Here is a 24,632-nt window from a genome sequence, read left to right as displayed (position 1 = left end):
AAAGACGGGGTCCTGAAAAAGAAATGTTTTTTTCCCTGAGTTATAGAGATATAGTTCATATTTTACCTTAGCCTTCCGTCCCATGTAGGTCTGTGCAAACCAGTCTGAATCCAACGCTTTCAGGTTAGCCATGATCTGGCCCTGTTAACAAACACACAGCGGTGTTACTATAGATAAGATAAGAGGGGAAACATTGAGTCCTGAACAGAGCAGTGAACTCAATAATACATAACACAATCAGTACGTTGTCAAAACTAAACATCTAAATCCAATCGAATTTCACCCCGAATACAACGCAGACTTAACAGAAAAATGCTTAAACTTTTAGGTGCAGAGTTCAACAATAATAATATAAAATACACAAGAATGGAGCTACAGTTGAAGTATAAAGTACAGTATATATATACAGTTGAAGCCGGAAGTTTACATACACCTTAGCCAAATACATTTAAACTCAGGTTTCGCAATTCCTGACATTTAATCCTAGTAAAAATTCCCTGTCTTTGGTCAGTTAGGATCACCACTTTATTTTAAGAATGTGAAATGTCAGAATAATAGTAGAGAGAATGATTTATTTCAGCTTTGATTTATTTAGTCACATTCCCAGTGGATCAGAAGTTTACATACACTCAATTAGTATTTGGTAGCATTGTCTTTAAATTGTTTAACTTGGGTCAAACATTTCAGGTAGCCTTCCATAAGCTTCCCACAATAAGTGATTTTTGGCCCATTCCTCCTGACAGAGCTGGTGTAACTGAGTCAGGTTTGTAGGCCTCCTTGCTTTTCAGTTCTACCCACAAATGTTCTATAGGATTGAGGTCAAGGCTTTGTGATGGCCACTCCAATACCTTGACTTTGTTGTCATTAAGCCATTTTACCACAACTTTGGAAGTATACTTGGGGTCATTGTCCATTTGGCAGACCCATTTGCGACCAAGCTTTAACTCCAATATATCCACAATTTTCCTCCCTCATGATGCCATCTATTTTGTGAAGTGCACCAGTCCCTCCTGCAGCAAAGCACCCCCACAACATGATGCTGCCACCCCTGTGCTTCATGGTTGGGATGGTGTTCTTCGGCTTGCAAGCCTCCCCCTTTTTCTTCCAAACAAAACGATGGTCATTATGGCCAAACAGTTCTATTTCTGTTTCATCAGACCAGAGGACATTTCTCCAAAAAGTACGATCTTTGTCCCCATGTGCAGTGGCTTCTTCCTTGCTGAGCGGCCTTTCAGGTTATGTCGATGTAGGACTCGTTTTACTGTGGATATAGATACTTTTATACCCGTTTCCTCCAGCGTCACCACAAGGTCCTTTGCTGTTGTTCTGGGATTGATTTGCACTTTTCACACCAAAGTACGTTCATCTCTAGGAGACAGAATGTGTCTCCTTCCTGAGCGGTATGACGGCTGCGTGGTCCCATGGTGTTTATACTTGCGTACTATTGTTTGTACAGATGAACGTGGTACCTTCAGGCATTTGGAAATTGCTCCCAAGGATGAACCAGACTTGTGGAGGTCTACATTTTTTTTTTCCAGAGGTCTTGGCTGATTTCTTTAGATTTTCCCTTGATGTCAAGCAAAGAGGCACTGAGTTTGAAGGTAGACCTTGAAATACACCCACAGGTACACCTTCAATTGACTCAAATGATGTCAATTAGCCTATCAGAAGCTTCTAACGCCAACCCTAACCCAAAACCAGATCTGGGGAGCTACAGTACCAGTCCAAAGTTTTAGAACATCTACTCATTCAAGGGTTTTCCTTATTTTTACATAATAATGGAATCATGTAGTAACCAAAAAAAGTGTTAAATTCAAATATACTTTATATTTGAGATTCTTCAAAGTAGCCACCAGCAAATGCCTTGATGACAGCTTTGCACACTCCTCATAATAAAGGTATTTGAGGTAGATATGTACATGAAGGCAGGGTAAAGTTAACAGACGGGACTGTAGTGGAGCGGGTAGAAACTTAAGTTCCTTGGTGTCCATATTACCAACAAACTATCATGGTCCAAACACACCAAGACAGTCGTGAAGAGGGCACGACAAAACCTTATTCCCCCTCAGGAGACTGAAAAGATTTGGCATGGGTCCCCAGATCCTCAGTTCTACAGCTGCACCATCGAGAGCATCCTGACCAGTTGCATCACCACCTGGTATGGCAACTCTCGGCATTTGACCTTGAGGCGCTACAGAGGGTAGTTCGTTCTGCCCAGTACATCACTGGGGTTGAGGTTCCTGCCATTCAGGACCGGTGCATTTGCCATACCAAAGGGGTGATGCAGCCAGTCAAGATGCTCTCGATGGTGTAGCTGGAGGATCTGAAGAGCCATGCCAAATCTTTAACCTCCTGAGGGAGAAGAGGCGCTGCCATGCCATCTTCATGACTGAGTTGGTGTGCGGGGACCATGTCAAGTCCTTAGTGATGTGGCCACTGAGGAACTGGAAGGATCTAGATCTTATACTGAGCTCCACAAAGGAGAGCCAACATGTAGAATACGACAGAGTTACTCACGGCAAAGGCCTCATGGAACTCGAAGACATCGATGTCATCCATAGTCAACCCTGCACGTGCCAGAACTTTCGGGGTTCCATATGCTGGCCTGAAGAGGAGAAACAAACTCATGACCTCGTCATCATCCTCCTCTAAGGTTATATAGACCATAGAGCAACTATAGCTGGGTTAAAGTTCAGGTCTACTGTATGTCCGGGTTACTCACCCAAGCAGCAGCTGGTCTTTGGGGTCCTGAGACACGAACACAAAGTCTCTGTAGAACACACACAGCAGATATACACCACACGACTACACTGCAGATACGTTTATGTTTATAGTGAAGTATAAGAGTACTAATGCAGTATACCTGAGGTAGGCTTTGGGCTTGTATCCCATGGCCAGGGCTTTCTCTTCTGACATGATGAGGACAGCTGATGCACCGTCGGTCTGAGCAACACAATGTAAAGTCAGTCATTTGAGGTGTTGAGTAACAGTGCTGTGTGTGTATATATGTGTCTGTATATATGTGTCTGTATATATGTGTCTGTATATATGTGTCTGTATATATGTGTCTGTATATATGTGTCTGTATATATGTGTCTGTGTCTGTATATATGTGTCTGTGTCTGTATATATGTGTCTGTGTCTGTATATATGTGTCTGTATATATGTGTCTGTGTCTGTATATATGTGTCTGTGTCTGTATATATGTGTCTGTCTGTATATATGTGTCTGTCTGTATATATGTGTCTGTGTCTGTGTGCGTGTCTGTGTCTGTATATCTGTGTCTGTATATCTGTGTCTGTGTGTGTGTGTCTGTATATATGTGTCTGTATATATGTGTCTGTATATATGTGTCTGTATATATGTGTCTGTATATATGTGTCTGTATATATGTGTCTGTATATATGTGTCTGTATATATGTGTCTGTATATATGTGTCTGTATATATGTGTCTGTATATATGTGTCTGTATATATGTGTCTGTATATATGTGTCTGTATATATGTGTCTGTATATATGTGTGTGTATATATGTGTGTGTATATATGTGTGTGTATATATGTGTCTGTGTCTGTGTCTGTGTCTGTGTCTGTATATATGTGTCTGTATATATGTGTGTATATATGTGTCTGTATATATGTGTCTGTATATATGTGTCTGTATATATGTGTCTGTCTGTATATATGTGTCTGTCTGTATATATGTGTCTGTCTGTATATATGTGTCTGTCTGTATATATGTGTCTGTGTGCGTGTCTGTGTCTGTGTGCGTGTCTGTGTCTGTATATCTGTGTCTGTGTGTGTGTGTGTATATATATGTGTCTGTATATATGTGTCTGTATATATGTGTCTGTGTATATGTGTCTGTGTATATGTGTCTGTGTATATGTGTCTGTGTATATGTGTCTGTGTATATGTGTCTGTATATATGTGTCTGTATATATGTGTCTGTATATATGTGTCTGTGTCTGTATATATGTGTCTGTGTCTGTATATATGTGTCTGTGTCTGTATATATGTGTCTGTGTCTGTATATATGTGTCTGTATATATGTGTCTGTGTCTGTATATATGTGTCTGTATATATATGTGTGTGTGTGTATATATGTGTCTGTATATATGTGTCTGTATATATGTGTCTGTATATATGTGTCTGTGTCTGTGTGCGTGTCTGTGTCTGTATATCTGTGTCTGTGTGTGTGTGTGTATATATATGTGTCTGTATATATGTGTCTGTATATATGTGTCTGTATATATGTGTCTGTATATATGTGTCTGTGTCTGTATATTTGTGTCTGTGTCTGTATATATGTGTCTGTGTCTGTATATATGTGTCTGTATATATGTGTCTGTATATATGTGTGTGTATATATGTGTGTGTATATATATATGTGTGTGTATATATATGTGTGTGTATATATATGTGTCTGTATATATATGTGTCTGTATATATATGTGTCTGTATATATATGTGTCTGTATATATGTGTCTGTATATATGTGTCTGTCTGTATATATGTGTCTGTCTGTATATATGTGTCTGTCTGTATATATGTGTCTGTCTGTATATATGTGTCTGTCTGTATATATGTGTCTGTCTGTATATATGTGTCTGTCTGTATATATGTGTCTGTGTGCGTGTCTGTCTGTATATCTGTGTCTGTGTGTGTGTGTGTATATATATGTGTCTGTATATATGTGTCTGTGTATATGTGTCTGTGTATATGTGTCTGTGTATATGTGTCTGTATATGTGTCTGTGTATATGTGTCTGTATATATGTGTCTGTATATATGTGTCTGTGTCTGTATATATGTGTCTGTGTCTGTATATATGTGTCTGTGTCTGTATATATGTGTCTGTGTCTGTATGTCTGTGTCTGTATATATGTGTCTGTATATATGTGTCTGTATATATGTGTGTGTATATATGTGTGTGTATATATGTGTGTGTATATATGTGTGTGTATATATGTGTGTGTATATATGTGTCTGTATATATGTGTGTATATATGTGTCTGTATATATGTGTCTGTATATATGTGTCTGTATATATGTGTCTGTATATATGTGTCTGTATATATGTGTCTGTATATATGTGTCTGTATATATGTGTCTGTCTGTATATATGTGTCTGTCTGTATATATGTGTCTGTGTGCGTGTCTGTGTCTGTGTGCGTGTCTGTGTCTGTATATCTGTGTCTGTGTGTGTGTGTGTATATATATGTGTCTGTATATATGTGTCTGTATATATGTGTCTGTGTATATGTGTCTGTGTATATGTGTCTGTGTATATGTGTCTGTATATATGTGTCTGTATATATGTGTCTGTGTCTGTATATATGTGTCTGTGTCTGTATATATGTGTCTGTGTCTGTATATATGTGTCTGTGTCTGTATATATGTGTCTGTGTCTGTATATATGTGTCTGTATATATGTGTCTGTATATATGTGTGTGTGTCTGTATATATGTGTCTGTATATATATGTGTGTGTGTGTGTGTATATATGTGTCTGTATATATGTGTGTGTATATATGTGTCTGTATATATGTGTCTGTATATATGTGTCTGTGTATATGTGTCTGTATATATGTGTCTGTATATATGTGTCTGTATATATGTGTCTGTATATATGTGTGTGTGTGTCTGTATATATGTGTCTGTATATATATGTGTCTGTATATATGTGTCTGTATATATGTGTCTGTATATATGTGTCTGTATATATGTGTCTGTATATATGTGTCTGTATATATGTGTCTGTATATATATGTGTGTGTGTGTGTGTGTATATATGTGTGTGTGTGTGTGTGTATATATGTGTCTGTATATATGTGTGTGTATATATGTGTCTGTATATATGTGTCTGTATATATGTGTCTGTGTCTGTGTATATGTGTCTGTATATATGTGTCTGTATATATGTGTCTGTGTATATGTGTCTGTGTATATGTGTCTGTGTATATGTGTCTGTGTATATGTGTCTGTGTATATGTGTCTGTGTATATGTGTCTGTGTCTGTATATATGTGTCTGTCTGTATATATGTGTGTGTGTCTGTATATATGTGTCTGTATATATATGTGTGTGTGTGTGTGTATATATATGTGTCTGTATATATGTGTGTGTATATATGTGTCTGTATATATGTGTCTGTATATATGTGTCTGTGTCTGTATATATGTGTCTGTATATATGTGTCTGTGTCTGTATATATGTGTCTGTGTCTGTATATATGTGTCTGTGTCTGTATATATGTGTCTGTGTCTGTATATATGTGTCTGTGTCTGTATATATGTGTCTGTATATATGTGTCTGTATATATGTGTCTGTATATATGTGTCTGTGTCTGTGTATGTGTCTGTGTATATGTGTCTGTGTATATGTGTCTGTATATATGTGTCTGTATATATGTGTCTGTATATATGTGTCTGTATATATGTGTCTGTATATATGTGTCTGTGTATATGTGTCTGTATATATGTGTCTGTATATATGTGTCTGTATATATGTGTCTGTATATATGTGTCTGTATATATGTGTCTGTATATATATGTGTGTGTGTGTGTGTATATATGTGTCTGTATATATGTGTCTGTATATATGTGTCTGTGTCTGTGTGCGTGTCTGTGTCTGTATATCTGTGTCTGTGTGTGTGTGTGTATATATATATGTGTCTGTATATATGTGTCTGTATATATGTGTCTGTATATATGTGTCTGTATATATGTGTCTGTATATATGTGTCTGTATATATGTGTCTGTATATATGTGTCTGTATATATGTGTCTGTATATATGTGTCTGTGTATATGTGTCTGTATATATGTGTCTGTATATATGTGTCTGTATATATGTGTCTGTATATATGTGTCTGTATATATGTGTCTGTATATATATGTGTGTGTGTGTGTGTGTGTGTATATATGTGTCTGTATATATGTGTGTGTATATATGTGTCTGTATATATGTGTGTGTATATATGTGTCTGTATATATGTGTCTGTATATATGTGTCTGTATATATGTGTCTGTGTCTGTGTATATGTGTCTGTATATATGTGTCTGTATATATGTGTCTGTGTATATGTGTCTGTGTATATGTGTCTGTGTATATGTGTCTGTGTATATGTGTCTGTATATATGTGTCTGTCTGTATATATGTGTGTGTGTCTGTATATATGTGTCTGTATATATATGTGTGTGTGTGTGTGTGTATATATGTGTCTGTATATATGTGTGTGTATATATGTGTCTGTATATATGTGTCTGTATATATGTGTCTGTGTATATGTGTCTGTATATATGTGTCTGTGTCTGTATATATGTGTCTGTATATATGTGTCTGTGTCTGTATATATGTGTCTGTATATATGTGTCTGTGTCTGTATATATGTGTCTGTATATATGTGTCTGTGTCTGTATATATGTGTCTGTGTCTGTATATATGTGTCTGTATATATGTGTCTGTATATATGTGTCTGTATATATGTGTGTGTGTCTGTATATATGTGTCTGTATATATATGTGTGTGTGTGTGTGTATATATGTGTCTGTATATATGTGTCTGTATATATGTGTCTGTATATATGTGTCTGTATATATGTGTCTGTATATATGTGTCTGTATATATGTGTCTGTATATTTGTGTCTGTGTCTGTATATATGTGTCTGTGTCTGTATATATGTGTCTGTGTCTGTATATATGTGTCTGTATATATGTGTCTGTATATATGTGTCTGTATATATGTGTCTGTATATATGTGTGTGTATATATGTGTCTGTATATATGTGTCTGTATATATGTGTCTGTATATATGTGTCTGTATATATGTGTGTATATATGTGTCTGTATATATGTGTCTGTCTATATGTGTCTGTCTGTATATATGTGTCTGTCTGTATATATGTGTCTGTCTGTATATATGTGTCTGTCTGTATATATGTGTCTGTCTGTATATATGTGTCTGTCTGTATATATGTGTCTGTGTGCGTGTCTGTATATCTGTGTCTGTGTGTGTGTGTGTATATATATGTGTCTGTATATATGTGTCTGTGTATATGTGTCTGTGTATATGTGTCTGTGTATATGTGTCTGTGTATATGTGTCTGTGTATATGTGTCTGTGTATATGTGTCTGTGTCTGTATATATGTGTCTGTGTCTGTATATATGTGTCTGTATATATGTGTCTGTATATATGTGTCTGTATATATGTGTCTGTATATATGTGTCTGTATATATGTGTGTGTATATATGTGTGTGTATATATGTGTGTGTATATATGTGTCTGTATATATGTGTCTGTATATATGTGTCTGTATATATGTGTCTGTGTCTGTATATATGTGTCTGTATATATGTGTGTATATATGTGTCTGTGTCTGTATATATGTGTCTGTGTCTGTATATATGTGTCTGTGTCTGTATATATGTGTCTGTGTCTGTATATATGTGTCTGTGTCTGTATATATGTGTCTGTATATATGTGTCTGTATATATGTGTCTGTATATATGTGTCTGTATATATGTGTCTGTATATATGTGTCTGTATATATCTGTCTGTATATATGTGTCTGTATATATGTGTCTGTATATATGTGTCTGTATATATCTGTCTGTATATATGTGTCTGTATATATGTGTCTGTATATATGTGTCTGTATATATGTGTCTGTATATATGTGTCTGTATATATATGTGTGTGTGTGTGTGTGTATATATGTGTCTGTATATATGTGTGTGTATATATGTGTCTGTATATATGTGTGTGTATATATGTGTCTGTATATATGTGTCTGTATATATGTGTCTGTATATATGTGTCTGTGTCTGTGTATATGTGTCTGTATATATGTGTCTGTATATATGTGTCTGTATATATATGTGTGTGTATATATGTGTCTGTATATATGTGTGTGTATATATGTGTCTGTATATATGTGTCTGTATATATGTGTCTGTGTCTGTATATATGTGTCTGTATATATGTGTCTTTGTCTGTATATATGTGTCTGTGTCTGTATATATGTGTCTGTGTCTGTATATATGTGTCTGTGTCTGTATATATGTGTCTGTATATATGTGTCTGTATATATGTGTCTGTATATATGTGTCTGTATATATGTGTCTGTATATATGTGTCTGTATATATGTGTCTGTGTCTGTATATATGTGTCTGTATATATGTGTCTTTGTCTGTATATATGTGTCTGTGTCTGTATATATGTGTCTGTGTCTGTATATATGTGTCTGTGTCTGTATATATGTGTCTGTATATATGTGTCTGTATATATGTGTCTGTATATATGTGTCTGTATATATGTGTCTGTATATATGTGTCTGTATATATGTGTCTGTATATATATGTGTGTGTGTGTGTGTGTGTATATATGTGTCTGTATATATGTGTCTGTATATATGTGTGTGTATATATGTGTCTGTATATATGTGTCTGTATATATGTGTCTGTGTCTGTATATATGTGTCTGTATATATGTGTCTGTGTATATGTGTCTGTGTATATGTGTCTGTGTATATGTGTCTGTGTATATGTGTCTGTGTATATGTGTCTGTGTATATGTGTCTGTGTATATGTGTCTGTCTGTATATATGTGTGTGTGTCTGTATATATGTGTCTGTATATATATGTGTGTGTGTGTGTGTATATATGTGTCTGTATATATGTGTGTGTATATATGTGTCTGTATATATGTGTGTGTATATATGTGTCTGTGTATATGTGTCTGTATATATGTGTCTGTGTATATGTGTCTGTATATATGTGTCTGTGTCTGTATATATGTGTCTGTGTCTGTATATATGTGTCTGTGTCTGTATATATGTGTCTGTGTCTGTATATATGTGTCTGTGTCTGTATATATGTGTCTGTGTCTGTATATATGTGTCTGTATATATGTGTCTGTATATATGTGTCTGTATATATGTGTCTGTATATATGTGTGTGTGTCTGTATATATGTGTCTGTATATATATGTGTGTGTGTGTGTGTATATATGTGTCTGTATATATGTGTCTGTGTCTGTGTGCGTGTCTGTGTCTGTATATCTGTGTCTGTGTGTGTGTGTGTATATATATATGTGTCTGTATATATGTGTCTGTATATATGTGTCTGTATATATGTGTCTGTATATATGTGTCTGTATATATGTGTCTGTGTCTGTATATTTGTGTCTGTGTCTGTATATATGTGTCTGTGTCTGTATATATGTGTCTGTGTCTGTATATATGTGTCTGTATATATGTGTCTGTATATATGTGTCTGTATATATGTGTGTGTATATATGTGTGTGTATATATGTGTCTGTATATATGTGTCTGTATATATGTGTCTGTATATATGTGTCTGTATATATGTGTCTGTATATATGTGTCTGTATATATGTGTCTGTCTGTATATATGTGTCTGTCTGTATATATGTGTCTGTCTGTATATATGTGTCTGTCTGTATATATGTGTCTGTCCGTATATATGTGTCTGTGTGCGTGTCTGTGTCTGTATATCTGTGTCTGTGTGTGTGTGTGTATATATATGTGTCTGTATATATGTGTCTGTGTATATGTGTCTGTGTATATGTGTCTGTGTATATGTGTCTGTATATATGTGTCTGTATATATGTGTCTGTATATATGTGTCTGTGTCTGTATATATGTGTCTGTGTCTGTATATATGTGTCTGTGTCTGTATATATGTGTCTGTGTCTGTATATATGTGTCTGTGTCTGTATATATGTGTCTGTATATATGTGTCTGTATATATGTGTCTGTATATATGTGTGTGTATATATGTGTGTGTATATATGTGTGTGTATATATGTGTCTGTATATATGTGTCTGTATATATGTGTCTGTATATATGTGTCTGTATATATGTGTGTGTATATATGTGTGTGTATATATGTGTCTGTATATATGTGTCTGTATATATGTGTCTGTATATATGTGTCTGTATATATGTGTCTGTGTCTGTGTCTGTATATATGTGTCTGTATATATGTGTGTATATATGTGTGTGTATATATGTGTCTGTATATATGTGTCTGTATATATGTGTCTGTATATATGTGTCTGTGTCTGTGTCTGTATATATGTGTCTGTATATATGTGTCTGTATATATGTGTCTGTATATATGTGTCTGTATATATGTGTATGTCTGTATATATGTGTCTGTGTCTGTATATATGTGTCTGTGTCTGTATATATGTGTCTGTGTCTGTATATATGTGTCTGTGTCTGTATATATGTGTCTGTATATATGTGTCTGTATATATGTGTCTGTATATATGTGTGTGTATATATGTGTGTGTATATATGTGTGTGTATATATGTGTCTGTATATATGTGTCTGTATATATGTGTCTGTATATATGTGTCTGTATATATGTGTCTGTGTCTGTGTCTGTATATATGTGTCTGTATATATGTGTGTATATATGTGTCTGTATATATGTGTCTGTATATATGTGTCTGTATATATGTGTCTGTCTGTATATATGTGTCTGTCTGTATATATGTGTCTGTGTGCGTGTGTGTCTGTATATCTGTGTCTGTGTGTGTGTGTGTATATATATGTGTCTGTGTATATGTGTCTGTGTATATGTGTCTGTGTATATGTGTCTGTGTATATGTGTCTGTATATATGTGTCTGTATATATGTGTCTGTGTCTGTATATATGTGTCTGTGTCTGTATATATGTGTCTGTGTCTGTATATATGTGTCTGTGTCTGTATATATGTGTCTGTATATATGTGTCTGTATATATGTGTGTGTGTCTGTATATATGTGTCTGTATATATATGTGTGTGTGTGTATATATGTGTCTGTATATATGTGTGTGTATATATGTGTCTGTATATATGTGTCTGTATATATGTGTCTGTATATATGTGTCTGTGTCTGTCTGTGTATATGTGTCTGTATATATGTGTCTGTATATATGTGTCTGTATATATGTGTCTGTATATATATGTGTGTGTGTGTGTGTATATATGTGTCTGTATATATGTGTCTGTATATATGTGTCTGTATATATGTGTCTGTATATATGTGTCTGTATATATATGTGTCTGTATATATATGTGTGTGTGTGTGTGTATATATGTGTCTGTATATATGTGTGTGTATATATGTGTCTGTATATATGTGTGTGTATATATGTGTCTGTATATATGTGTCTGTATATATGTGTCTGTATATATGTGTCTGTATATATGTGTCTGTATATATGTGTCTGTGTCTGTGTATATGTGTCTGTGTATATGTGTCTGTGTATATGTGTCTGTGTATATGTGTCTGTGTATATGTGTCTGTGTATATGTGTCTGTGTATATGTGTCTGTATATATGTGTCTGTCTGTATATATGTGTGTGTGTCTGTATATATGTGTCTGTATATATATGTGTGTGTGTGTGTGTATATATGTGTCTGTATATATGTGTGTGTATATATGTGTCTGTATATATGTGTGTGTATATATGTGTCTGTATATATGTGTCTGTATATATGTGTCTGTGTCTGTATATATGTGTCTGTGTCTGTATATATGTGTCTGTGTCTGTATATATGTGTCTGTGTCTGTATATATGTGTCTGTGTCTGTATATATGTGTCTGTATATATGTGTCTGTATATATGTGTCTGTATATATGTGTCTGTATATATGTGTCTGTATATATGTGTCTGTATATATGTGTCTGTATATATGTGTCTGTGTCTGTGTATGTGTCTGTGTATATGTGTCTGTGTATATGTGTCTGTGTCTGTATATATGTGTCTGTGTCTGTATATATGTGTCTGTGTCTGTATATATGTGTCTGTGTATGTATATATGTGTCTGTGTATATGTGTCTGTATATATGTGTCTGTATATATGTGTCTGTATATATGTGTCTGTATATATGTGTCTGTATATATGTGTCTGTATATATGTGTCTGTATATATGTGTCTGTATATATGTGTCTGTATATATGTGTGTGTATATATGTGTGTGTATATATGTGTGTGTATATATGTGTCTGTATATATGTGTCTGTATATATGTGTCTGTATATATATGTGTCTGTATATATATGTGTGTGTGTGTGTGTATATATGTGTCTGTATATATGTGTGTGTATATATGTGTCTGTATATATGTGTGTGTATATATGTGTCTGTATATATGTGTCTGTATATATGTGTCTGTGTCTGTGTATATGTGTCTGTATATATGTGTCTGTATATATGTGTCTGTGTATATGTGTCTGTGTATATGTGTCTGTGTATATGTGTCTGTGTCTGTATATATGTGTCTGTCTGTATATATGTGTGTGTGTCTGTATATATGTGTCTGTATATATATATGTGTGTGTGTGTGTGTATATATGTGTGTGTATATATGTGTCTGTATATATGTGTGTGTATATATGTGTCTGTATATATGTGTCTGTGTCTGTATATATGTGTCTGTGTCTGTATATATGTGTCTGTGTCTGTATATATGTGTCTGTGTCTGTATATATGTGTCTGTATATATGTGTCTGTATATATGTGTCTGTATATATGTGTCTGTATATATGTGTCTGTATATATGTGTCTGTATATATGTGTCTGTATATATGTGTCTGTATATATGTGTCTGTATATATATGTGTGTGTGTGTGTGTGTATATATGTGTCTGTATATATGTGTCTGTATATATGTGTGTGTATATATGTGTCTGTATATATGTGTCTGTATATATGTGTCTGTGTCTGTATATATGTGTCTGTATATATGTGTCTGTGTATATGTGTCTGTGTATATGTGTCTGTGTATATGTGTCTGTGTATATGTGTCTGTGTATATGTGTCTGTGTATATGTGTCTGTCTGTATATATGTGTGTGTGTCTGTATATATGTGTCTGTATATATATGTGTGTGTGTGTGTGTATATATGTGTGTGTATATATGTGTCTGTATATATGTGTCTGTATATATGTGTCTGTATATATGTGTCTGTATATATGTGTCTGTATATATGTGTCTGTATATATATGTGTGTGTGTGTGTGTGTATATATGTGTCTGTATATATGTGTGTGTATATATGTGTCTGTATATATGTGTGTGTATATATGTGTCTGTATATATGTGTCTGTATATATGTGTCTGTATATATGTGTCTGTGTCTGTGTATATGTGTCTGTATATATGTGTCTGTATATATGTGTCTGTATATATATGTGTGTGTATATATGTGTCTGTATATATGTGTGTGTATATATGTGTCTGTATATATGTGTCTGTATATATGTGTCTGTGTCTGTATATATGTGTCTGTATATATGTGTCTTTGTCTGTATATATGTGTCTGTGTCTGTATATATGTGTCTGTGTCTGTATATATGTGTCTGTGTCTGTATATATGTGTCTGTGTCTGTATATATGTGTCTGTGTCTGTATATATGTGTCTGTATATATGTGTCTGTATATATGTGTGTGTATATATGTGTGTGTATATATGTGTGTGTATATATGTGTCTGTATATATGTGTCTGTATATATGTGTCTGTATATATGTGTCTGTGTCTGTATATATGTGTCTGTATATATGTGTCTGTGTCTGTATATATGTGTCTGTGTCTGTATATATGTGTCTGTGTCTGTATATATGTGTCTGTATATATGTGTCTGTGTCTGTATATATGTGTCTGTATATATGTGTCTGTATATATGTGTCTGTATATATGTGTCTGTATATATGTGTCTGTATATATGTGTCTGTATATATGTGTCTGTATATATGTGTCTGTATATATGTGTCTGTATATATGTGTCTGTATATATGTGTCTGTATATATATGTGTGTGTGTGTGTGTGTATATATGTGTCTGTATATATGTGTCTGTATATATGTGTGTGTATATATGTGTCTGTATATATGTGTCTGTGTCTGTATATATGTGTCTGTATATATGTGTCTGTGTATATGTGTCTGTGTATATGTGTCTGTGTATATGTGTCTGTGTATATGTGTCTGTGTATATGTGTCTGTGTATATGTGTCTGTCTGTATATATGTGTGTGTGTCTGTATATATGTGTCTGTATATATATGTGTGTGTGTGTGTGTATATATGTGTCTGTATATATGTGTGTGTATATATGTGTCTGTATATATGTGTCTGTATATATGTGTCTGTGTCTGTATATATGTGTCTGTATATATGTGTCTGTGTCTGTATATATGTGTCTGTGTCTGTATATATGTGTCTGTGTCTGTATATATGTGTCTGTATATATGTGTCTGTGTCTGTATATATGTGTCTGTGTCTGTATATATGTGTCTGTATATATGTGTCTGTATATATGTGTCTGTATATATGTGTCTGTATATATGTGTGTGTGTCTGTATATATGTGTCTGTATATATATGTGTGTGTGTGTGTGTATATATGTGTCTGTATATATGTGTCTGTATATATGTGTCTGTGTCTGTGTGCGTGTCTGTGTCTGTATATCTGTGTCTGTGTGTGTGTGTGTATATATATGTGTCTGTATATATGTGTCTGTATATATGTGTCTGTATATATGTGTCTGTATATATGTGTCTGTATATATGTGTCTGTATATTTGTGTCTGTATATTTGTGTCTGTGTCTGTATATTTGTGTCTGTGTCTGTATATATGTGTCTGTGTCTGTATATATGTGTCTGTGTCTGTATATATGTGTCTGTATATATGTGTCTGTATATATGTGTCTGTATATATGTGTGTGTATATATGTGTGTGTATATATGTGTCTGTATATATGTGTCTGTATATATGTGTCTGTATATATGTGTCTGTATATATGTGTCTGTATATATGTGTCTGTCTGTATATATGTGTCTGTCTGTATATATGTGTCTGTCTGTATATATGTGTCTGTCTGTATATATGTGTCTGTCTGTATATATGTGTCTGTCCGTATATATGTGTCTGTGTGCGTGTCTGTGTCTGTATATCTGTGTCTGTGTGTGTGTGTGTATATATATGTGTCTGTATATATGTGTCTGTGTATATGTGTCTGTGTATATGTGTCTGTGTATATGTGTCTGTATATATGTGTCTGTATATATGTGTCTGTGTCTGTATATATGTGTCTGTGTCTGTATATATGTGTCTGTGTCTGTATATATGTGTCTGTGTCTGTATATATGTGTCTGTGTCTGTATATATGTGTCTGTATATATGTGTCTGTATATATGTGTCTGTATATATGTGTGTGTATATATGTGTGTGTATATATGTGTGTGTATATATGTGTCTGTATATATGTGTCTGTATATATGTGTCTGTATATATGTGTCTGTGTCTGTGTCTGTGTCTGTATATATGTGTGTATATATGTGTCTGTATATATGTGTCTGTATATATGTGTCTGTATATATGTGTCTGTCTGTATATATGTGTCTGTGTCTGTATATATGTGTCTGTGTCTGTATATATGTGTCTGTGTCTGTATATATGTGTCTGTGTCTGTATATATGTGTCTGTATATATGTGTCTGTATATATGTGTCTGTATATATGTGTCTGTATATATGTGTGTGTATATATGTGTGTGTATATATGTGTGTGTATATATGTGTCTGTATATATGTGTCTGTATATATGTGTCTGTATATATGTGTCTGTGTCTGTGTCTGTATATATGTGTCTGTATATATGTGTGTATATATGTGTCTGTATATATGTGTCTGTATATATGTGTCTGTATATATGTGTCTGTCTGTATATATGTGTCTGTCTGTATATATGTGTCTGTGTGCGTGTGTGTCTGTATATCTGTGTCTGTGTGTGTGTGTGTATATATATGTGTCTGTATATATGTGTCTGTGTATATGTGTCTGTGTATATGTGTCTGTGTATATGTGTCTGTGTATATGTGTCTGTATATATGTGTCTGTATATATGTGTCTGTATATATGTGTCTGTGTCTGTATATATGTGTCTGTGTCTGTATATATGTGTCTGTGTCTGTATATATGTGTCTGTGTCTGTATATATGTGTCTGTATATATGTGTCTGTATATATGTGTGTGTGTCTGTATATATGTGTCTGTATATATATGTGTGTGTGTGTATATATGTGTCTGTATATATGTGTGTGTATATATGTGTCTGTATATATGTGTGTGTATATATGTGTCTGTATATATGTGTCTGTATATATGTGTCTGTATATATGTGTCTGTGTCTGTCTGTGTATATGTGTCTGTATATATGTGTCTGTATATATGTGTCTGTATATATGTGTCTGTATATATATGTGTGTGTGTGTGTGTATATATGTGTCTGTATATATGTGTCTGTATATATGTGTCTGTATATATGTGTCTGTATATATGTGTCTGTATATATGTGTCTGTATATATATGTGTCTGTATATATATGTGTGTGTGTGTGTGTATATATGTGTCTGTATATATGTGTGTGTATATATGTGTCTGCATATATGTGTGTGTATATATGTGTCTGTATATATGTGTCTGTATATATGTGTCTGTATATATGTGTCTGTATATATGTGTCTGTGTCTGTGTATATGTGTCTGTGTATATGTGTCTGTGTATATGTGTCTGTGTATATGTGTCTGTGTATATGTGTCTGTGTATATGTGTCTGTGTATATGTGTCTGTGTATATGTGTCTGTATATATGTGTCTGTCTGTATATATGTGTGTGTGTCTGTATATATGTGTCTGTATATATATGTGTGTGTGTGTGTGTATATATGTGTCTGTATATATGTGTGTGTATATATGTGTGTGTATATATGTGTCTGTATATATGTGTCTGTATATATGTGTCTGTGTCTGTATATATGTGTCTGTGTCTGTATATATGTGTCTGTGTCTGTATATATGTGTCTGTGTCTGTATATATGTGTCTGTGTCTGTATATATGTGTCTGTGTATATGTGTCTGTGTATATGTGTCTGTATATATGTGTCTGTATATATGTGTCTGTATATATGTGTCTGTATATATGTGTCTGTGTCTGTGTATGTGTCTGTGTATATGTGTCTGTGTATATGTGTCTGTGTCTGTATATATGTGTCTGTGTCTGTATATATGTGTCTGTGTCTGTATATATGTGTCTGTGTATATGTGTCTGTGTCTGTATATATGTGTCTGTATATATGTGTCTGTATATATGTGTCTGTATATATGTGTCTGTATATATGTGTCTGTATATATGTGTCTGTATATATGTGTCTGTATATATGTGTCTGTATATATGTGTCTGTATATATGTGTGTGTATATATGTGTGTGTATATATGTGTCTGTATATATGTGTCTGTATATATGTGTCTGTATATATGTGTCTGTATATATATGTGTGTGTGTGTGTGTATATATGTGTCTGTATATATGTGTGTGTATATATGTGTCTGTATATATGTGTGTGTATATATGTGTCTGTATATATGTGTCTGTATATATGTGTCTGTGTCTGTGTATATGTGTCTGTATATATGTGTCTGTATATATGTGTCTGTGTATATGTGTCTGTGTATATGTGTCTGTATATATGTGTCTGTGTCTGTATATATGTGTCTGTGTCTGTATATATGTGTCTGTGTCTGTATATATGTGTCTGTGTCTGTATGTCTGTGTCTGTATATATGTGTCTGTATATATGTGTGTGTATATATGTGTGTGTATATATGTGTGTGTATATATGTGTGTGTATATATGTGTGTGTATATATGTGTCTGTATATATGTGTGTATATATGTGTCTGTATATATGTGTCTGTATATATGTGTCTGTATATATGTGTCTGTGTCTGTATATATGTGTCTGTGTCTGTATATATGTGTCTGTGTCTGTATATATGTGTCTGTATATATGTGTCTGTATATATGTGTGTGTGTCTGTATATATGTGTCTGTATATATATGTGTGTGTGTGTGTGTATATATGTGTCTGTATATATGTGTGTGTATATATGTGTCTGTATATATGTGTCTGTATATATGTGTCTGTGTATATGTGTCTGTATATATGTGTCTGTATATATGTGTCTGTATATATGTGTCTGTATATATGTGTGTGTGTGTCTGTATATATGTGTCTGTATATATATGTGTCTGTATATATGTGTCTGTATATATGTGTCTGTATATATGTGTCTGTATATATGTGTCTGTATATATGTGTCTGTATATATGTGTCTGTATATATATGTGTGTGTGTGTGTGTGTATATATGTGTGTGTGTGTGTGTGTATATATGTGTCTGTATATATGTGTGTGTATATATGTGTCTGTATATATGTGTCTGTATATATGTGTCTGTGTCTGTGTATATGTGTCTGTATATATGTGTCTGTATATATGTGTCTGTGTATATGTGTCTGTGTATATGTGTCTGTGTATATGTGTCTGTGTATATGTGTCTGTGTATATGTGTCTGTGTATATGTGTCTGTGTCTGTATATATGTGTCTGTCTGTATATATGTGTGTGTGTCTGTATATATGTGTCTGTATATATATGTGTGTGTGTGTGTGTATATATATGTGTCTGTATATATGTGTGTGTATATATGTGTCTGTATATATGTGTCTGTATATATGTGTCTGTGTCTGTATATATGTGTCTGTATATATGTGTCTGTGTCTGTATATATGTGTCTGTGTCTGTATATATGTGTCTGTGTCTGTATATATGTGTCTGTGTCTGTATATATGTGTCTGTGTCTGTATATATGTGTCTGTATATATGTGTCTGTATATATGTGTCTGTATATATGTGTCTGTGTCTGTGTATGTGTCTGTGTATATGTGTCTGTGTATATGTGTCTGTATATATGTGTCTGTATATATGTGTCTGTATATATGTGTCTGTATATATGTGTCTGTATATATGTGTCTGTGTATATGTGTCTGTATATATGTGTCTGTATATATGTGTCTGTATATATGTGTCTGTATATATGTGTCTGTATATATGTGTCTGTATATATATGTGTGTGTGTGTGTGTATATATGTGTCTGTATATATGTGTCTGTATATATGTGTCTGTGTCTGTGTGCGTGTCTGTGTCTGTATATCTGTGTCTGTGTGTGTGTGTGTATATATATATGTGTCTGTATATATGTGTCTGTATATATGTGTCTGTATATATGTGTCTGTATATATGTGTCTGTATATATGTGTCTGTATATATGTGTCTGTATATATGTGTCTGTATATATGTGTCTGTGTATATGTGTCTGTATATATGTGTCTGTATATATGTGTCTGTATATATGTGTCTGTATATATGTGTCTGTATATATGTGTCTGTATATATATGTGTGTGTGTGTGTGTGTGTGTATATATGTGTCTGTATATATGTGTGTGTATATATGTGTCTGTATATATGTGTGTGTATATATGTGTCTGTATATATGTGTCTGTATATATGTGTCTGTATATATGTGTCTGTGTCTGTGTATATGTGTCTGTATATATGTGTCTGTATATATGTGTCTGTGTATATGTGTCTGTGTATATGTGTCTGTGTATATGTGTCTGTGTATATGTGTCTGTATATATGTGTCTGTCTGTATATATGTGTGTGTGTCTGTATATATGTGTCTGTATATATATGTGTGTGTGTGTGTGTGTATATATGTGTCTGTATATATGTGTGTGTATATATGTGTCTGTATATATGTGTCTGTATATATGTGTCTGTGTATATGTGTCTGTATATATGTGTCTGTGTCTGTATATATGTGTCTGTATATATGTGTCTGTGTCTGTATATATGTGTCTGTATATATGTGTCTGTGTCTGTATATATGTGTCTGTGTCTGTATATATGTGTCTGTGTCTGTATATATGTGTCTGTATATATGTGTCTGTATATATGTGTCTGTATATATGTGTGTGTGTCTGTATATATGTGTCTGTATATATATGTGTGTGTGTGTGTGTATATATGTGTCTGTATATATGTGTCTGTATATATGTGTCTGTATATATGTGTCTGTATATATGTGTCTGTATATATGTGTCTGTATATATGTGTCTGTATATTTGTGTCTGTGTCTGTATATATGTGTCTGTGTCTGTATATATGTGTCTGTGTCTGTATATATGTGTCTGTATATATGTGTCTGTATATATGTGTCTGTATATATGTGTCTGTATATATGTGTGTGTATATATGTGTCTGTATATATGTGTCTGTATATATGTGTCTGTATATATGTGTCTGTATATATGTGTGTATATATGTGTCTGTATATATGTGTCTGTCTATATGTGTCTGTCTGTATATATGTGTCTGTCTGTATATATGTGTCTGTCTGTATATATGTGTCTGTCTGTATATATGTGTCTGTCTGTATATATGTGTCTGTGTGCGTGTCTGTATATCTGTGTCTGTGTGTGTGTGTGTATATATATGTGTCTGTATATATGTGTCTGTGTATATGTGTCTGTGTATATGTGTCTGTGTATATGTGTCTGTGTATATGTGTCTGTGTATATGTGTCTGTGTATATGTGTCTGTGTCTGTATATATGTGTCTGTGTCTGTATATATGTGTCTGTATATATGTGTCTGTATATATGTGTCTGTATATATGTGTCTGTATATATGTGTCTGTATATATGTGTGTGTATATATGTGTGTGTATATATGTGTGTGTATATATGTGTCTGTATATATGTGTCTGTATATATGTGTCTGTATATATGTGTCTGTGTCTGTATATATGTGTCTGTATATATGTGTGTATATATGTGTCTGTGTCTGTATATATGTGTCTGTGTCTGTATATATGTGTCTGTGTCTGTATATATGTGTCTGTGTCTGTATATATGTGTCTGTGTCTGTATATATGTGTCTGTATATATGTGTCTGTATATATGTGTCTGTATATATGTGTCTGTATATATGTGTCTGTATATATCTGTCTGTATATATGTGTCTGTATATATGTGTCTGTATATATGTGTCTGTATATATCTGTCTGTATATATGTGTCTGTATATATGTGTCTGTATATATGTGTCTGTATATATGTGTCTGTATATATGTGTCTGTATATATATGTGTCTGTATATATATGTGTGTGTGTGTGTGTGTATATATGTGTCTGTATATATGTGTGTGTATATATGTGTCTGTATATATGTGTGTGTATATATGTGTCTGTATATATGTGTCTGTATATATGTGTCTGTATATATGTGTCTGTGTCTGTGTATATGTGTCTGTATATATGTGTCTGTATATATGTGTCTGTATATATATGTGTGTGTATATATGTGTGTGTATATATGTGTCTGTATATATGTGTCTGTATATATGTGTCTGTGTCTGTATATATGTGTCTGTATATATGTGTCTTTGTCTGTATATATGTGTCTGTGTCTGTATATATGTGTCTGTGTCTGTATATATGTGTCTGTGTCTGTATATATGTGTCTGTATATATGTGTCTGTATATATGTGTCTGTATATATGTGTCTGTATATATGTGTCTGTATATATGTGTCTGTATATATGTGTCTGTGTCTGTATATATGTGTCTGTATATATGTGTCTTTGTCTGTATATATGTGTCTGTGTCTGTATATATGTGTCTGTGTCTGTATATATGTGTCTGTGTCTGTATATATGTGTCTGTATATATGTGTCTGTATATATGTGTCTGTATATATGTGTCTGTATATATGTGTCTGTATATATGTGTCTGTATATATGTGTCTGTATATATGTGTCTGTATATATGTGTCTGTATATATATGTGTGTGTGTGTGTGTGTGTATATATGTGTCTGTATATATGTGTCTGTATATATGTGTGTGTATATATGTGTCTGTATATATGTGTCTGTATATATGTGTCTGTGTCTGTATATATGTGTCTGTATATATGTGTCTGTGTATATGTGTCTGTGTATATGTGTCTGTGTATATGTGTCTGTGTATATGTGTCTGTGTATATGTGTCTGTGTATATGTGTCTGTGTATATGTGTCTGTCTGTATATATGTGTGTGTGTCTGTATATATGTGTCTGTATATATATGTGTGTGTGTGTGTGTATATATGTGTCTGTATATATGTGTGTGTATATATGTGTCTGTATATATGTGTGTGTATATATGTGTCTGTGTATATGTGTCTGTATATATGTGTCTGTGTATATGTGTCTGTATATATGTGTCTGTGTCTGTATATATGTGTCTGTGTCTGTATATATGTGTCTGTGTCTGTATATATGTGTCTGTGTCTGTATATATGTGTCTGTGTCTGTATATATGTGTCTGTGTCTGTATATATGTGTCTGTATATATGTGTCTGTATATATGTGTCTGTATATATGTGTCTGTATATATGTGTGTGTGTCTGTATATATGTGTCTGTATATATATGTGTGTGTGTGTGTGTATATATGTGTCTGTATATATGTGTCTGTGTCTGTGTGCGTGTCTGTGTCTGTATATCTGTGTCTGTGTGTGTGTGTGTATATATATATGTGTCTGTATATATGTGTCTGTATATATGTGTCTGTATATATGTGTCTGTATATATGTGTCTGTATATATGTGTCTGTGTCTGTATATTTGTGTCTGTGTCTGTATATATGTGTCTGTGTCTGTATATATGTGTCTGTGTCTGTATATATGTGTCTGTATATATGTGTCTGTATATATGTGTCTGTATATATGTGTGTGTATATATGTGTGTGTATATATGTGTCTGTATATATGTGTCTGTATATATGTGTCTGTATATATGTGTCTGTATATATGTGTCTGTATATATGTGTCTGTCTGTATATATGTGTCTGTCTGTATATATGTGTCTGTCTGTATATATGTGTCTGTCTGTATATATGTGTCTGTCCGTATATATGTGTCTGTGTGCGTGTCTGTGTCTGTATATCTGTGTCTGTGTGTGTGTGTGTATATATATGTGTCTGTATATATGTGTCTGTGTATATGTGTCTGTGTATATGTGTCTGTGTATATGTGTCTGTATATATGTGTCTGTATATATGTGTCTGTATATATGTGTCTGTGTCTGTATATATGTGTCTGTGTCTGTATATATGTGTCTGTGTCTGTATATATGTGTCTGTGTCTGTATATATGTGTCTGTGTCTGTATATATGTGTCTGTATATATGTGTCTGTATATATGTGTCTGTATATATGTGTGTGTATATATGTGTGTGTATATATGTGTGTGTATATATGTGTCTGTATATATGTGTCTGTATATATGTGTCTGTATATATGTGTCTGTATATATGTGTGTGTATATATGTGTGTGTATATATGTGTCTGTATATATGTGTCTGTATATATGTGTCTGTATATATGTGTCTGTATATATGTGTCTGTGTCTGTGTCTGTATATATGTGTCTGTATATATGTGTGTATATATGTGTGTGTATATATGTGTCTGTATATATGTGTCTGTATATATGTGTCTGTATATATGTGTCTGTGTCTGTGTCTGTATATATGTGTCTGTATATATGTGTCTGTATATATGTGTCTGTATATATGTGTATGTCTGTATATATGTGTCTGTGTCTGTATATATGTGTCTGTGTCTGTATATATGTGTCTGTGTCTGTATATATGTGTCTGTGTCTGT

The 24,632-nt window shown here is 33.3% G+C and overlaps 1 protein-coding gene across 1 annotated transcript in view; it reads right to left on the bottom strand.

Annotated features, from left to right (window-relative positions):
- The window catches only part of hadhb (hydroxyacyl-CoA dehydrogenase trifunctional multienzyme complex subunit beta), a 128,198-nt gene that overhangs the window by 5,075 nt on the left and 98,491 nt on the right, over nt 1-24,632 (bottom strand). The window contains exons 11-14 of the mRNA XM_055885816.1: nt 2,864-2,943; nt 2,723-2,770; nt 2,518-2,605; nt 67-141 (exon numbers count right to left, since the gene is read on the bottom strand). Coding sequence (XP_055741791.1) covers nt 67-141; nt 2,518-2,605; nt 2,723-2,770; nt 2,864-2,943 — 291 coding nt within the window. The remainder of the gene's footprint in view (nt 1-66; nt 142-2,517; nt 2,606-2,722; nt 2,771-2,863; nt 2,944-24,632) is intronic.

The sequence above is a fragment of the Salvelinus fontinalis genome, chromosome 27 (genome assembly GCF_029448725.1).
Source record: "Salvelinus fontinalis isolate EN_2023a chromosome 27, ASM2944872v1, whole genome shotgun sequence".
Classification (NCBI taxonomy): Eukaryota; Metazoa; Chordata; class Actinopteri; order Salmoniformes; family Salmonidae; genus Salvelinus; species Salvelinus fontinalis.
This window is presented reverse-complemented; position numbering and strand designations above follow the sequence as displayed.